This window comes from Gopherus flavomarginatus (assembly GCF_025201925.1).
Source record: "Gopherus flavomarginatus isolate rGopFla2 chromosome 11 unlocalized genomic scaffold, rGopFla2.mat.asm SUPER_11_unloc_1, whole genome shotgun sequence".
In the NCBI taxonomy this organism is placed as follows: Eukaryota; Metazoa; Chordata; order Testudines; family Testudinidae; genus Gopherus; species Gopherus flavomarginatus.
Window position 1 is genome coordinate 512,194 of NW_026114602.1, and position 17,717 is coordinate 529,910.

At 45.5% G+C, this 17,717-nt stretch overlaps 1 protein-coding gene across 1 annotated transcript; it reads left to right on the forward strand.

Annotated features, from left to right (window-relative positions):
* Positions 1 to 42: 42 nt before the first annotated feature.
* Positions 43 to 11,138, forward strand: LOC127040864 (olfactory receptor 10A7-like). The gene is made up of 2 exons (XM_050935423.1): positions 43 to 108; positions 10,182 to 11,138. Exons 1-2 carry the CDS (start codon positions 43 to 45, stop codon positions 11,136 to 11,138), a joined length of 1,023 nt encoding a protein of 340 aa, XP_050791380.1.
* Positions 11,139 to 17,717: the final 6,579 nt, after the last annotated feature.

The window sequence follows — 17,717 nt, forward strand, 5'->3', positions numbered from 1 at the left end:
GAATTTTAGCTGCTTCCTCATCCAACTGCCTTGTGTTCCAACATGGGCTCCCAAGCTTCCCAATTCTACCTGCAAGAAGACAACAGATATCTCCACATGCATAAACAGGTACTAGCCAGTAGAAGCAGGGAGGTGATTTCACTGGTGAGTCTGATGCTGGATTACCACATCCAGTCCTGGTATCCCAGTTTTAATAAGGATGCTGAAAAATTAGAGATGGATGCCTTTCTAGAAGAGATGTGTTACTCAAATATAATCAGCGGGATTGCTAGGTGAAGTTCTCCGGCTGGTACATGGGCTAAAACCCAATTCATCAGATGCATTGAGTGGAAAATACAGTAGGAAGATATATATATATATATACACACACAGAGAGAACATGAAAAGATTGGGGCTGCCTTACCAACTCTAATGAGACAAATCAATTAAAGTGGGATATTATCAGCAGGAGGAAAAAATCACTTTTAAAGTGGTAATCAGGATAGCCCATTTCAAACAGCTGACAAAAAGGTGCGAGTAACAGTAGGAGGAAAAATAGCACGGGGAAATAGTTTTTACTTTGTGTAATGACCCATCCACTCCCAGACCTTATTCAGGCCTTATTTGATGGTGTCCAGTTTGCAAGTTAATTCCAGTTCTGCAGTTTCTCGTTGGAGTCTGTTTTTGAAGTTTTTTTGTTTAGGTCTGTAACTGAGTGACCAGGGAGGTTGAAGTGTTCGCCGACTGGTTTTTGAATATTGTAATTTTTGATGTCTGATTTGTGTCCATTTATTCTTTTGTGTAGTGCCAGGGTGGTACTTTAGTAGTCCCCCAACTATGTTTTTTAATTTGGGGTATACATTTGATTTGAAATAGTGTTATGATGTTTTAAAAAAGTTTCCATGCAGCTTGTAGGCATTTCATTTTTGTAACTGTACCTTTTAATTTCCATTTAACTAGCTTTCTCATTTTTGTGTAGTTTCCCTTTCGGAAATTAAATGCTACTGTGGTGGGTTTCTTTGGTGTCGTTCCCCCTTTCTCCCCCCGCCAAGGATTTTACATTTAATTATATCATGGTCACTAATACTGTGTGTTTCAGCTATATTCACCATCTGGACCACAACTTTTGCTTCACTTTGGACTAAATCAAGGGTGGCCTCTCCACTTGTTGGCTCCAGGACTAGCTACTCCAAGAAGCAGATATTCATGGTGTCTAGAAGCTTTATCTCAGCATCCTGTCCTGACATGTACCCAGTCAATATGGGGATACAGTAGAACCTCAGAGTTATGAACCCCAGAGTTACGAATTGACCAGGCTAATGGAAGGTGCAGGCAGGGGGTGGAACAAGAGTGTTCAGTTTTGTGTGAATAGCAAGTTGACAATCCTCACCCAGAGGCACCATGGGAGATGTAGTGTATTCCCTGCCTCCATTTTCCATCAGCCTCTGCCAGGCCCAGTTCCGTGGCCCCATTGGAGACGTTGTGTCTCCCCTTCCTCCATTTCCCATCAGCTGCTGCCAGGCCGGCCTGGCCATCTCATTTCTAGGGCGAGGGGCCAGCAGTGTGAGACTGAAAGCGGAAGCTGCCGTGATGCTGGGGAGGGGTCTGCGCTGCTCCGGGAGGTGCCGACCTTGCTGGGAAGGGTCACTTCCCGCCACGCCCCATGGGCTGCTCTGCACCAGCCCCAGTGCACTGGGGGGGATGCAGACTCCAGCTTGCTGCACTGCAGCAGGGACCCCCACAGCCCTGCTCCTCCTTACCCCCCCAACTCCTGAATACCTGCCAAATGTCCCCAGTCTCAATGCTCCAATCCCAGCCAGCCCTCACCCTTCTCCACTAGCTCCCAAACCCCTGTTATGGAAGCAAGGCAACCTCCATCCACTGTTCCCAGTCAGAATCCTTTAGAGAAATTGTTGGGTGACGTCACTTTCAGTAACTATCCCGATCAGACTCTAATGGAGCGTGCACTGGGGCAACGTATTTTAGAGTGGTAGCCATGTTAGTCTGTATCAGCAAAAAGAATGAGGAGTACTTGTCGCACCTTAGAGACTAACAAATTTATTTGGGCATAAGCTTTTGTGGGCTAAAATCCACTTCATTGGATGCATGCAGTGGAAAATACAGTAAGAAGATATATATACATACACACAGAGAACAAGGACTCTGTGTATAGAAGGACAAGTGCAGTGTCCTGCACTTAGGACAGAAGAATCCCATTCGTTATACAAACTAGGGACCGAATGGCTAGGAAGCAGTTCTGCAGAAAAGGAGTCCTAGGAGTTACAGTGGACGAGAAGCTGGATATGAGTCAACAGTGTGCCCTTGTTGCCAAGAAGGCTAACAGCATTTTGGGCTGTATAAGTAGGGGCATTGCCAGCAGATTGAGGGACGTGATCATTCCCCTCTATTCGACATTGGTGAGGCCTCATCTGGAGTACTGTACATCTACAGATAAGAACATAAGAACAGCCATACTGGGTCAGACCAAAGGTTCATCTAGCCCAGTATCCTGTCTGCCGACAGTGGCCAATACCAGGTGCTTCGGAGGGAATGAACAGAAAGGCAATCATCACATAATCCATCTCGTCACCTATAGAATTTCTGGTTAAAATGTTCAAAAGTGCCAAAGTCCCATTTTCAAAAGCACCTTATTCACTTAGGAACCCCCTGATGAAGGGACTTTGGCACTTTTGAATATTTTGCCCTCTGCCTCACTAGGCATTTGCAGTGCATTGTAGAAGCCTGAAGGGCAAAGGAAATGATCCTAGTTTCATATACCATAAATATTACCTTTCTCCTGTACCAGGAATGTAGGATTATCATCCTTGTTTGGGTCATGAAGCAGATAGCAGCTGATGGGATACTGTCAATTCATCTCTTTCTTCAGTTCATCGAGTCTTTTTTCAAGTGGTCCAGAGTCTGGTTGGAAGGAGACCAGTCCACTGGCCAGAACCTGTGTCATTCTGGAAAAGCAGCACCAGAAATGATGTTACCCTTTTCCTATCCTCTTTATAAGAGACAGGAACCTCACCTGAGTGATCTTGTGAAAATCTCTTCCAAAGGGAATCATTACAATATTGTGCATTATAAGCATTTTTTTAACTCTGACAAAATCTGAAGAGATCTTGTGGATCTGTTGGATAGAGAGGCTTGAGGCCATGAGCTGAGGAACTGCTCCTTTTGTTCCTAGCTCCTCATGTGTTTGGAGAAGCAGGACTTGGTACATCCCTTGTAAATAAACAAGACTGCATCTGAGCGAACACCATCCTCTACTGGCTTCTACTTCCAGCTAGGAACTCCTCCAGGATCCCAAAATATGACTAGCTGCTTAGGTCGGAAAGAAGCAACAGTATTATTGTTGCCATAGTGCACAGAGGCCCTGTCATGGACTAGGCACTGCAAAAGGCAGAACAAAAGAACAATTACGCCCCAAAGTGCTGACAACATGGGTGGTGGGGGGAGCCCCCTTTGGGGAGGCTAGCCCCTGGCTCCGCCCCTTCTGCCAATGGCCGGAGCCCAGAGACCACTTGCCCCCTTTGGCCGGAGCCACAAGCAACTCCCCTCCCCCGGCCGCAGGGGCACTAAGCTGACCGAAGCCCTGAGTACCGCCCAACTTGGTTGGAGGAGCCTCAGGCTGGGCAAAGCCCTAAGCATCCCCCTCCCACCAAGAGCCCTGGACTGGCAGAAGCTGTGCCATGCCTCCCCTCCCGGGACCCAATCCTCCCAGAGGAAAAGCCAAAGGATCTGTTAGAAGATGCTTTTGATGTTCCCTATGCATATTCGGGACGGATGAGGACATGGTATGTGCCACCTCAGCCATCCCAGAACCTCCATGGGGCATAATAAACCAAAAACTTTGCCACTAAACCCAAGAACTAGGGTCCGGCGGTGTGGCTGTGGCAGCACTGAGGGTGGCAGAGCCTCCTCTAGCCTATTATACCTACCGCCCATGGTTGACGATCTAAAGAACCCACAACGGTGCTCACTGAGTGACAATGCAGTAGTAAATGAGGCCTGGAGCACAGAGCCACAAAGGTATTTAGGCACCTAAACCCCAGCTTTCAGCAATTAAGGCCCAATTTTAGGCTCCACTGTGATCCACAAAACCCCTGCTTTGCTGTTGCCTCATCCTGTAGGTGCCTAAGTGTTCAGGGTAAAAGTTCCCTCAGCATCTGAGCAGTTTATACCCCAGTTCCACAAAGTACTTGAGGACATGCTTAACTTTAAGCACAAGAGAATTCCCAGAGTTTCATGGGACAACAAACATCCCGAAAAACTAGGCACATGTTTAGATACCTTGCTGAATTGGGGCCATAAAGAACAAGCTTCAGAAAGCAAATTCATTGATGGTGTGAAGTGGAGTAAGGCCTGGATTCAATCCAACCATAGGGCCACCAACTCAGCAAAGTATTATGATACCACTGGCTCAGTGGTCTGCCAATGTTGTCCCCACAGCAGATTCTAATACTCTCTGGAAGTAGGCAATCTCCGTAGTTCTGTCGGTCCAGGGGCAACCTTCCAGCCTAAGGGCTGCTCCCTAGATCCTGCCTTAATTCAGTCCTGGTTACAGAACCATATGCAACAGAACTATTGTGGGACCTTTTCCTGAGCAAGGACTCAACAAGAGAAGTGCTGCATTCATTGTATCTTGGAGTCTTGGAATCTAAATTAGTTAGGCAACCCAGTCCCTCAGGATCTTTTGAAAATCCCAGCCTATCTAAAGAACAGATGCCTTTCTGAATGATGCATTCAAATTCAACCATAATTTGCTAGATGCAGGAAACACTTGGTGGATTCTCTGCAATGTGTCATGTGGGAGTTCAGACCAGATGACCACAGTCGTCCCTCCTGCCTTTGAAATCTATTAATCTATGGATTTTGCAGATCACTATTCATAGGACAGTAGAACAGACTGCCTTGGGAAGTTGTGGAAGCTTCTTCACTGGAAGTTTTCAAAAGGAGGCTGGATAGCCATCTGTCTTGGATGGTTTAGACACAACAAATCCTGCATCTTGGAAGGGGTTGTGGTCCCTTCTAACCCTATGGTTCTATGATGGGCTCCAATGGTACAACTCACATGACAAAAGTAAGGAGGAAGAAAGTACTAGGCTCCTAAGTAACAACACAAGAACATTGTGCTAAAGGTCTACCAAAAGTTGGACCCTGCAGGTGATGGATCTTTGCAAGCCAAATTTTGCAAAATAGCACTAACTTTGGGTGCCTCAATTTAACATCAACCAATCTGGGCTTTCTCTCCAAAATTGCTGCACATCACAACCTCAATAGAAATCCATGCAAGCTTAGAGTGCTCAGCAAATCGGAAAACCCAGGTCTCCATTCTCACAAACTGGGCACCAAAAAGTGGAGGCACCCCAGTTAGTGGACAGGCTGCACAATTTTGGCCATCGGGCTTGAATTATTTTTGGAAATTCTGAGAAGCTTCAGCTCCCGTTGGCTTTAGTATGATCTGGAGGTGGTCAGCAATGCTGCAATTTAGGCCCAAAGCTATAAACCACTTTTGGAAATAATTGCCAAAGATTTTAGTTGTTCCTGTTTTTTTAATAGATTAATAGATTTGATGGCCAGAAAGACCCATTAGATCAGCTAGCCTGACCTCTTGAATAGCAAAGGACGGATAATTTCACCCGGTTACACCTGTACTGATCCCAATAACTTATGTTTGAAAGGCAACCAGTCTGGACTGGAAGATTTTAAAAGACTGAAAATGCCCTGTTTCCCAAGTGCTGGTACTCACAGCCCATGGGAACTTGACCACTTGGATACAAAAGTCATGCATGAATCACACAGTTTTCAAACTATTTAATGTGGCCCTTTGTGGGTGACAAATTGTCCCAGTGCAGAGCTCCAGATTACATTAATTCAGGGAGTAGTTTATGCATAGGCCCAACACAAGCTTTGTTCACCCATTCCTGAGAGGTGCTGAGCACACACAACTCTTGTTGGCTTCACGACCAGGATTCAGCTCCAAATTCATTCTGTGTAACTGACCTGGGCCATATTCTTCACACTTTGGGCCTGATCCTGCCACCCTTACATGAGTAACCATAACTCACTCTAGTGACCATGCTGGCTTTGCTATGAGCACGTGCATGAGTAACTACTAGCTGTGTGAGTAAGGGCTTCAGGAGGAGGCCACTTTTGCAAGCAAAACTCAATGGACGACTCAGTGGATTGAAGAAGACCCTTAGGGCTATGTCTACACTGTAGGTGGATGTGAGCCCCCCAGCCTGAGAAGACAGACTTGCACTAGCCACAAGTGAGCAAAAACTAGCCGTGTAGACATTACATCTCAGGCAGCAGAACTGGCTCTCAAACACAGGTCACACCCTGCATCTCTGCAATGTCCACACTGCTAGTTTTAGTGCCCTAGCTGGAACCAAGTTAGCTCCCATCTACGATATAGACATTCCCTTAAGGACCCAATCCTGCAGCCCTTATTCTTTTGGGCAATGTGTGATCGTTGCTGAGGAGGACAGGAGAATTCTGGGACTAACTGCTAGAGGAAGAGTTAGTTACTCACTTGAGTGCTGAAACATTAGCTGGTTATGTTAAACTTCATGAATCCTTGCTATTCACGCGGGTGTTCAAGGCAAACAATGCTCTGGGGAGGCTGCAGTTGTTTGTGAAGATCAGTGAGATCACCCATAGGGACTTGTATTCCTAGACATGTTCTTTGGCTCACACTTATATCTGCCTGCTGAGCCACAGAAGAAATGGCCCTTTGTTCCCAAGGCAGGTGAGAAACCTTCTTGATTTTATTAGAGAACTAATAATGATATTGTCTCACGTTGTTCTTTAAGCTGTGTATTGAGAGTCAGGTGGGATGCACTGTGCTTTACAATGGAAGTAAAGACATGGTCTTTGTTCCTAAGAGCCTATTGACTCAGCTTATCATGGCAAGACAAAATGCTAGGGGAGATAACAACAGGCAATGGATGGATGGAGTGGGACAGAACACACACAACTGGGCAATGAGCATTGCTTGGCTACTAGCACAGGCATCTTTCTTTCTTTCTTTCTTTCCTTCAGGACTGGAAATATTATTGGAGACATTCTAGAATAAGGTGATGGTCCGAAGACTGAAATGAAGGTGGAGAGAGATGTTTTGTGCAGAACTGGTTCAGGGAAGGCAGCTCATGGCTTTGAGTACCATTTCCACTGAAGTGTAATGGGAATGAGGTGCCCAAACTGTCAGGCAGCTTTGAAAATCTCAGCCTGGCAGCCACGGAAAAGGTGCAAAGGTGCTAGTGAGAGAAGGGCATAAAGGGGTCTGGAAAGAAGTGGAATTAATGGGGTAGGGATCTGACGAGGAGTGTGTGGTGTGGCCGTGTAGACCTGGGTCCATCCAGGAGCTGGAAGAAAGGAATAGGAGAGATTGACAGGCTGGGAATATTTTATGTTTTCCCATAAAGCTAGTGTGTGTTAGCTGGTGAAAGACCTGGTGTATCTGGGAGGGGGTTGCAAAGGAAAAGGGTGAGGGAGATGCAGACCTCTTCCTTTCTTTACCCATTGTTACTGAACTTTTCTTGTCCCCCTGTTTCATCCTGCCCGTAAGTTCTCTGGAGCAGGTGCTGTCTTTTTAATACATATGTGTGAAACACCCAGCACAACAGGGAAGTGATTGGTAATTGAGGCCTCTATATACAAAATTGGTACTTTTTTTTTTTATTTACTTGAATCATCCTTTTTTGATGGAAAACTGTTATTCTGGAAAACTTTCACCCAGCTCTAGTCAAAAGACTAGAGACATTCCAGAGACTGCTGTGGTCATGATACATATAAACATCAATAACATGGCAAAAGTGAAAAGGAGGCATGGGAAGCTAAAGATACAGTACTAGGAATTAGGGTTAAATATTTTGTTAATAGCAGTAGCCTAAAGTATTGCAGTATGCCTATTATAGGCTGCCGTGTTTTGGATAATTACTGTAAAATTATTTAAAAGGATGAAAATTATAATATTTGTTGGTTTTTTATTATTAATACAAAAATGAGGAGAAAAAGCATGAAAAAGAAAATTTCCTAAGACATAATGGCTATCTAGCTGTCTAGTTAATCATTAATCATTAAATTAAACAAATGGGCAAACTCTATGTGTTTGCTGTAATTGTTAATCTATTACTATCAATTCAATAAAATCTTGGTATTTATTTTTAAATTTCTTTTATATATAAAGGTAAGATTTTCCATTGTTGATATTTGTCAAAGTTTTTAGTGGTAAATAAAGTTATTATCATTGTGAGCGTAGGGTGACCAGACAGCAAATGTGAAAAATTGGGATGGGGGTAGGGGATAATAGGAACCTATATAAGAAAAAGACCCCAAAATTGGGACTGTCCCTATAGAATCGAGATATCTGGTCACCCTATGTGAGGGAGATGTCTATATTATATTATGAATATTCTTTGTTCGTCTATTTGTTTGCTTGTATTGCTGTTGGTTGCTATATTGTTACAAAGAGGTTAACTCTCACACAAGTGGACCACAGGTAGGCAGGAAGATAGGTATAATTTTCAGATTGCACCATTCACCAATACTTATCAGGACAATTTAGGTGTCAATTCCTTTGATGTTTACCTGTGACTGAGTCCAAACCTCCAGCTTGATATGGGGGTGGGGGGAGAGATTCAAGCGGGAAAACTGAATCAAACAACTTTGCAGTCGATGAAAACCAGAGCCTCGGAGCTTGGCAGAGACAGACACAGGAAGAAAGGGAAAGTAGACTGAACTCCAATCCTAGAAGCATGAGTGTTTGGTTAAACTTTAAGTAAGACAGGTACATGTAGGCCTTCTGTTGTTTAATTGTTATGCTTTGATTCCTGCTGTTGAGATTAAATGATACTTTGTTTTGAAAGGGCTGTTTTGTGGTCACTGGGTTCACCACTAGTCCCAGATCCCAAAGGGAAGCCTTGCAGGGCAGCCAAATCCAGCTGGGCCTGTGGAGCAAACACAGTTGGTATCCAACGGGCTGTACCTTTGTCTGATATTGGGAGAACTGTTGGATTCCACCCCAGAGAGGTGAAGGCAAGAGGCCTGTCACCAGAACAGGTTGCATTCAGGGAGGCGCTGAGAGAGGTCAGAGGTGCTGCTAGCCCTGAACTGTGACAATCATTATTAACTGGTCATTTGTTTCATGATGATTTCCATCAATCAAAGCATCTAACTGAAGCTGTAACCCTGCTTCTGAAACAAGATTCATGCAGATGTTCCCTTATGCCCATGCAGAGTAACATCCTTCTTAGTAGTAGTTACCATGTTCATTATGCTACCTCTAGGGGCCAACCAAGCATGGGCCCTTTAGGGCTAGGTATGGATCAACATAGAATAAAAGAAAGTCTCTGTTCCAAAGAACTTTTAACCTAAATAGAGAAGTCAGATATAACGTAGGAGAAAGGGAGAAAATATTGATTTCAGTTATCTCCACATGGTCTACAGGTTAATCCACATGAATCTGATTATAAAATCAGGGCCTGAGAAATGGAGTGTGAATACATACTGTGTGAAATATTTATGACTTTCTAGTATTAAACTCAAGAAAATTATAATCCCAATTTAAGGGGATTTTTGTCTCAAGTAATATTGATTGCACAGGTCAACATTCTTATATATGTTGAGTTAGTATCTCACTGCTTGAATGGTCATATTGAAATCAGCAGTGAGACTGGAATTTTCAAGTGCACAAAGGAATGAGGTGCCCAAATCTCATTGAAATTAAAAAGCATAAATTTTTTACGTTCCTTTGAAAATCCCAGCCTGAGAGAAAGGGTAACAGAATTTCTCTTTTGAAATTAGGGGCATGCATTGGTGACTAAAGTATTATTGACCAAAGAGGTAGAGTCTGATGCATAGCCTTTTATTTCCTTTTCATTCAAGCCCACTTGTAATGACTGCGATTCATAATAAATACTTTGGCCAGCTCTAGTTATAAGTTGAGTTGAGGGAGAAAAGTGATTCTGTTTCATGAAAAATTTCAATGTTTTGAAACTGGGTTTCATTCTAAATGGAAACCACCATTTTTGACATTTTCTGTGGAAAGGAATAAAACCCCGTTTTCAGGACTATGTGGCTGCTGGGCTTCTCTAGAGCCACAGACTTTTGGAGAAAGGCATCCAATCCTGGTTGATAGAAGGCCTGGAGATGGTGAATATACCATGTAATACTTGTCTCTGTTTGTCTTCCAGTTGAATGCTTATGAAGAAATGATGAACTTGAATCAAACAGTGGTGACTGAGTTTCTTCTTCTGGGATTTTCTACCTCTCCAGAGCGGCAGGTTTTACTCTTTGTGGCACTGTTAGCCATTTATCTAGTCACTGTGGTGGGAAACCTCCTCATTATCCTAGTAACTTTGGTGGATCCTGTCCTTCACACCTCCATGTACTTTTTCCTCTCTAATTTGTCTGCCTTAGAGGTCGGTTACACCTCGGTCACTGTCCCCAAAATGCTGGTGAGCCTCATCTCAGGGGATAAACACATCTCCTTTGCTGGCTGTGCCATGCAAATGGGCTTCTTCCTTTGCTTCGGAAGCACAGAATCCTCCTTTCTGGCCACCATGGCGTATGATCGCTACGTGGCAATATGCAACCCCCTGTGTTATACCATGATAATGAACAAGAAGGTGTGTGTCCTTCTGGCAGCCACTTCCTGGACTATCGGCATCCCAGCCCAGGTAGTGCAGACCGGTTTGGTGTTCACCTTACCCTTCTGTAGCTCCAGAGAGATCAACCATTTCTTCTGTGACCCAGCCCCTCTGCTGTTGCTGGCCTGTGCTGACACCTCCATGAATGAAACCTTGACTTACATCATGGTCACTTTCTTTGGAATGGTGCCCTTTGCCCTGATCCTGTTGTCCTACATCCGAATCATCACCACCATCCTCATGATGCCATCAGCTGAGGGCAAGAAGAGAACATTCTCCACCTGCTCCTCCCACCTCATTGTTGTGGCTTTATTCTATGGTTCTGGCATCCTCCTTTATTTACAACCCAGATCCAGTGAATTTCCAGATGGCGCTAAACTTCTCTCCCTGTTTTACACTGTTTTGCCTGCTATGTTGAACCCTTTTATCTACAGCCTGAGGAACAGGGATATCCAAATGTCCCTGAAGAGAAATATGTGGAAAAAAATGTTTCCTCACTAGCGCTGAGTGGGAAACAGATTTTCCAGCCTGTTCTTCCTTAGGATGAATCTAAGGCCTACTAAAATTTTTGACAAAGAACAAGAGCAAGAGCCACCCACCCCAAAACAGCCGGGTCATTAAAGCCATGGGCAGCAGGTAAAATAGGCCAGGGAAGACTAATCCCCCCCCAACCCAGGCTGTGGTCCCACCCACACTCTGTTGCAAGGCTCCACCCTCTCCCTCAAAGCCAGCAGGGGCTCAGCTCTGGGTTTCCTGGTTCAAAACAGGGAGAGCAGGGATTCGAATTCAGCTCACCCACGTCCCTTGAAGCACCAAGCTATAGCCTCCAGTTCTGTAGAGCTTTAAATATGGAATTATTTATAGAAAGAGAACAGCTCCCACCAGCACAATTGATAGACTAACCCCAGACTCCTCAGATCAGTGTCCTAACCCCAGTCTACCCTTGGAGTGGGCTCTCTTCTTTAGTTCAGATCCCATTCTAGACCAATGAAACATTCATCAAAACCAAAAATTTCCCTCCAGAATTTCCATTTCAACAAATTGAAATTTTCCACTGAGAAAAAAAAAAAACAACTTAAATTGAAAAATCCCCAGTGACCTCTAGTCCTCAGAGAATGTGACTTGTCTAATAAGCACACTATTGGGGTCCCAACTGGCAAAAGTCTATTGGTTTTGGCTTGGTTTGAGACTCCTTGGGCATGATTTCTGAGGTGGGCTGGGCTCTCCCAGTGACCTCTGCTGCTGTTGTGAGCACTCAACACTTCTGAAAATCGCACTGCAGGCCTACCAAGTTGGTGGCCGCCCACAAAAGTCCTGATGGAAGTGACTCTCCAAACATTGCTTCAGAAATCTGTAGCAGAAGCAGGGCTAGAAGCCACTTTTCCTTGGCCTGAGGCCCCTAGACCATCTCTTCTCTTCTGTTAGGCCTGTGCGCCATTGGCTACACACTTTCTAGCTTCTGCAATGAAGAAGAGCAGGGTGTAGAGCTGCCTGGAAAACAGAATTTCCTTCCTGTGGGTGTTGGAACAAATTTTAATCCCAAATCAACAGCCCAAGAACAAAAAGTGAAACCTTGAAAATAATTCACAGGCTCATGGGGCTGCTTGACTTTCTGGGATGCCCAGGGAGATGGGAAGCGGCCTATCCAGTGAGCTAGCTGCTGAGGCGTTGGTTGTTCCAGGGGTTGAGGTTACGGCTGCCCAGGGAGTCAGCTGCTCAGGGAGTTGGGGAATGTCTGCCCAGGAAGTGCGCTACAGCGGAGCCAGTAACTCTGAGTGACCAGCAGGCTGCCTGGGACCTATGCAGCCCTGGTCACCTGCCAGCTGGCCTTCCAATTGCTAGGCTGGCTGAATGGTGGGCAAGTTAGGCAGTTTGCTTTCCGGCCTGGTTACATCAAAAGCTGGGACAGAATCCACCTGTTCCCAGGGAGCACGTCAGATCTGTTGAATCAGCAACACGGGTCTGTCAGGAAATTTTCAGCCTGCTCTAACAAGGTCTCCTCATCTCTATCCACTACAGATCTCCATACCAGTCACTGTCCATTCTGGGGTCCTCTGGACCAAATCGCCACATGCTGTAAATCAGTGCGGTTCCATTCACTTCTGTAAAATGTCACTTGTGAAATGGAGTGGCTGATACTTGTCACTCTTCAGGGACAGAGGTCTGAGATCTTGCTTGCTAATAAGGTGTTTGGAGTGCACAGATTTCCTAATAGCAGTCATTCAGTAGAATAGGATCCTGGCTCCCAATCCAGTGCACCTTCCCCTAGGCCAAAGAGTAACCTGGTGAGGGAAAAGGTGCTGATGGACATCTGTTTTATCTTCTGGGTACAGTTCTGTGTGTCTGCTTCAGAACAATTCAGGAAGATCAATGGGGCCTAGGACAGTGGTTCCCAAACTTTTCAGGGGCATCCCTCCTCTTACTCCTGTCTGGATCGCCCCTCCAGGAACCAGAGCTGTGGCTCCTGGGGTGGGGAGGGAGTGCGGATGGGGTAATGGGGCTGAGGCTGGGGCTGCAGTTAGGAACAGGTCTGGGGCCAGAGCCAGGGATGGGGCTGGAAGTGGAGCCGTGGCTGGGCCATGTTGAAGGCTGGCAACCGGGGCCATGGCCAGGGGTGGGGCTGAGGTTGGGGTCCAAGGCAGTGGGCGGAGCTGGGCACAAGGCCAGGAACCAGGACCACAGCTGGAGGTGGGGCTGGAGCAGAGTTGGGTGCTGTCCCCTTCCCGCCCCGCATGGGGGCTGGCCTGGGCCCCACCAAGGCCCCCCAAACATTCCTCCACACGTGCCCCACAGTTTGGATACCACTGGCCGAGAAGCATGGTTAGAAGTTGATATTTTCAAAGGGTGGAGCGTATTTTATTCTCTTAGCTTCCTCTGATAAACCCCAGCTGGAATGTTAAGGACAGTAAGTCACAAAGGTTGAATGAAATTGATTGAACTAGTATAAATGGTGATTTTCCATGACTTAGAACTCAGCCAAATCAAGACACACTTTTATGGCCACCTCTGAGTTCTAGACCATCTCAAATTTCAATTTCCTAATTGAATCCTTTGAAGTATTAGAGCTGTACAAATGTCGGTCCCAGGTAATTCTCAAAGGTGGCGAATTTCCACCCATTTGTCACCACCCTGCTTCTTGGAAACGGCTGAAAAATAGAGCCAAGGCAGAAGCCAAGTCGCTACTGCGGAAATTTACAGCCCACATATTTAGTAGAGCATAAAAATTCTGCCCTGGCAATCATTTTCAGATTTAGTTTGAAGTGCTGATTTTTAGGGGTGAACCTAAAATATTACAGTTAATTTAAAAAAAAATATGCGACAACTGACTCACAATTCCCCATCCATAGCACTGAATTTCAAAACAGGAGTATGCCAAACTAAAATAAAGATCTCTGTTTTATGAATTCTTCAAATTGTTATGAAATACAGAAAAATATGTATTAAAAACAAACTGTAGAGCAATGGCATTTTTATGTGAATTCTTTTTGTGTGTGTGTTTTAAGGTTTTCAAAGGTTCACTGACTTTGGATAGCCATCCTTTAGTACATGAAGTTAAAATCAAATGTATGACCACTACTACTAAATTTATTTATAAATAAATAATTCAACATTAGTCATTACATTCTGAACCAGCAGAGTAGCAGGTTGGAGGTCTAGGTTGGCTATTAGGAAAAACTATTTCACTAGGAGGGTGGTGAAGCACTGGAATGGGTTACCTAGGGAGGTGGTGGAATCTCCATCTTCTGAGATTTTTAAGGTCCTCTTGACAAAGCCCTGGCTGGGATGATTTAGTTGGTCCTACTTTGAGCAGGGGATTGGACTGAGGTCTCTTCCAACCCTAATCTTCTATGATTCTATGATCAACACACAGGCCTGGTCTACACTAAGAGTTTATTTCGAATTTAGCAGCATTAAACTGAATTGTCGCTGCACCCGTCCACACAATGAAGCCCTTTATTTCGATATAAAGGGCTCGTAATATCAATATCTGTACTTCTCCCCAGCGAGGGGAGTAGTGCTGAAATCGGTATTGCCATTTTGAATTAGGTTTAGTGTGGTCACAATAGCACTCACTACAGTGCCGCATGAAAGTTAAGGAGCTCAGACAAGCCTACTAGAAAACCAAAGAAGCAAATGGAAGGTCCGGGGCAGAGCCGCAGACATGCTGCTTATACGCTGAGCTGCATGCAATTCTAGCGGGGGCCGTCACCACTACCCGACCGCTGACCGTGGATTCCAAGGAGGGGTTACTCTCAGCCATGCCTGAGGATTCTGCGGATGGGAAAGATGAGGAGGAGGAGGAGGACGAGCTTGCGGAGAGCACACAGCACTCCATTCTCCCCAACAGCCAGGATCTTTTTCTCAGCCTGACTGAAGTAGCCTCCCAACCCTCCCAAGGCATTACCCCAGACCATGAAGCCATGGAAGGGACATCTGGTGAGTGTACCTTTGTAAATATAAAACATGGTTTAAAAGCGAGCATTTTTTAATGATTAATTTGCCCGGAGGAATTGGGATGCATTCACGGCCAGTACAGCTACTAGAAAAGTCTGTTAATGTGTCTGGGGATGGAGCGGAAATCCTCCAGGGATATCTCCATGAAGCTCTCCTGGAGGTACTCCAAAAGTCTTTGCAGAAGGTTTCTGGGCAGTGCAGCCTTATTCCATCCTCCATGGTAGGACACCTGACCTTGCCATGCTAGTAGCAAGTAATCTGGTATTATTGCATGACAAAGCCTGGCAGCATATGGTCCCGGTGTTTGCTGGCATTCAAGCAACATCTGTTCTTTTCCTCTCTGTGTTATCTTCAGGAAAGTGATATCGTTCATGGTAACCTGGTTGAAATATGGGAATTTAATTAAGAGGACAGAGGTGGCCATTCCTACTGGGCTGTTTGCCTGTGACTGAAAAGAAATCCTTCCCTGCAGTTAGCCAAGTGGGGGAGAGGGGGGAATTGGCGCTGAGTTTTTTCACGTTTGGCTAGCGGGGAACTTCCCTGATACCAGCCATGCAGTGGGGGGAGGGGTAAAGCGATCATTGCAGAGAATTGGAGGAGGAGGGCTAGTTTGGTTTCTGCTGCTGCACATTAACAGGAAAGCTGCAGCACTCAACGCGCTTTGCTTGGTATATGGGAAAGGAGGACGCTGGTTTTATGAAGGCTGCAGAAGCTGAAAGACAATGACTTCCCATGGCCGCATGCAAGCCGAATTCTGTTGCCCAGACCTGCATTGGTGATCTATAACCCCAAAGCCGCAAGCACTCAGTATTAAGATGCAAAATGCTACCTTGTACTGAAATCAATGTGCTAGGTAATGTGAATAGTGTTGTTCACTGTGAAAGAGTATAAGCATTGTTCTGTTAAATGTATTTTTAAAATACTTCTCTCCCTTTTTTCTCTCCCTCCCTCCCACAGCTGCAAATTTTTCAAGCCTTTCTCCTCCGTCCCAAAGGCTATCTCAGATAAGGTGGCGGAAAAAAAGAATGCGAGATGAAATGTTCTCTGAAATCATGGAATCAATCTGCAATGAAAGAGCTCATCTGAATGAGTGGAAGGACGCGGCATCAAAGTACAGGAAAGATGCCAGTGAACATGAGGACAGGAGGGACGGTCGAGATGAGATGCGTCGGCAGGAGGATCAGCGGCGGCAGGATGCAACACTGGGGCTGCTGCGTGATCAAACTGACATGCTCCGGCATCTAGTGGAGCTTCAGGAACGGTAGCAGGATCACAGAGTGCTACTACAGACCCTGAATAACCGCCCTCTCACCTCCTCAAGTTCCATAGCCTCCTCACCCAGATGTGTAAGAATGCAGGGGGGGGGAGGCTCCATGCACCAGCCCACTCCACCCCTGTGGACAGCCCAAGCAAAAGGCTGTCATTATTTTCCTTTTCTATCCTCCTCCCAAAACCCACCCAGACTACCTTGTCAGTTCTATCCCTCCTTTTATAATCAGTTAATAAAGAATACATGATTTTTAAATGATAGTGACTTTATTTCCTTAGAAAGCAAGCTATGATTGAAGGGGAGGGTGGGTTGCTTAGAGGGAATGAGTCAATCAAGGGGACAGGTTTTCATCAAGGAGAAACAAACAAAACTTTAACACCATAGCCTGGCCAGTCATGAAACTGGTTTTCAAAACAACCTTGGAGCGCAGGGTCTCTCCTCTGCCCCACAGGGAGAGACTGAGCCCTCATTGCTCAGTGTATAACGGGGGGTCGCCTGGCCTCCTGTACACCACGAACAAGAGCCTTGTGTCCAGCAAGTATAAATGGGAGCGATTCCCCCCGGGCTTTGTCTGTGGGTCCGGAAGCCGGGAAGGGCACCGGCCCTCACTCCCAGGCTGGGGTGGCCACATGGCCAGAGTGAGACTGCTGCCTAGCCCCATCCCCACAGGGGACAGGACAGAGTGGGGGGGCACGGGAGCACACACCAAAGCTCCTCACCTGTGATACAGGAGCACAAGTCGCATGGACTTTCAACAAACACCTTATTATTTTCAACTTTTCCTTTTATATATATGTAAGCAGAGTCAGGATGAGCTCTACCCTGACATCTGGTGGTGAATTATGGCGAGTGTGGAAAAGAACTTCAGGAGCTGATCTCGTTTGCACAGGCACACCCACACCACCTAGCATGAGCCCATGGCAGCCCAAAATGGTCACTTTGGCAGCTGTGGAATCCCTAGTTTCTCTGTTATTGGGGCAGGATGAATAAAGTGTTGTTACCTTGAATATGTGAATCAAGGACAATGAAACTGTTTTATGACCGCATTGTTTCCCTCCTTTATTAAAAGGCTTTTGCTACACTCAGACTCCGTGCTTGCGAGAGGGGAAGTATTGCCTCCTAGAGGCACCCAGGGGGTGGTATGTAAGTGTCCCAGGTCACTGGATGGGGCCTCAAGCTGGTTTTGCATTGTGTTATTGAAACAGAACCCTTAGAGACTGAACCTGGCCCTTGTCGCTGCAATTCAGAGGGGCAGAAGGGTTTATATATATATATATAGTTTTTTTTATGTATTACATATACAGTGTTTTTATTTTATTTTACACTTTTTTATATATATATATATATATTAGTAT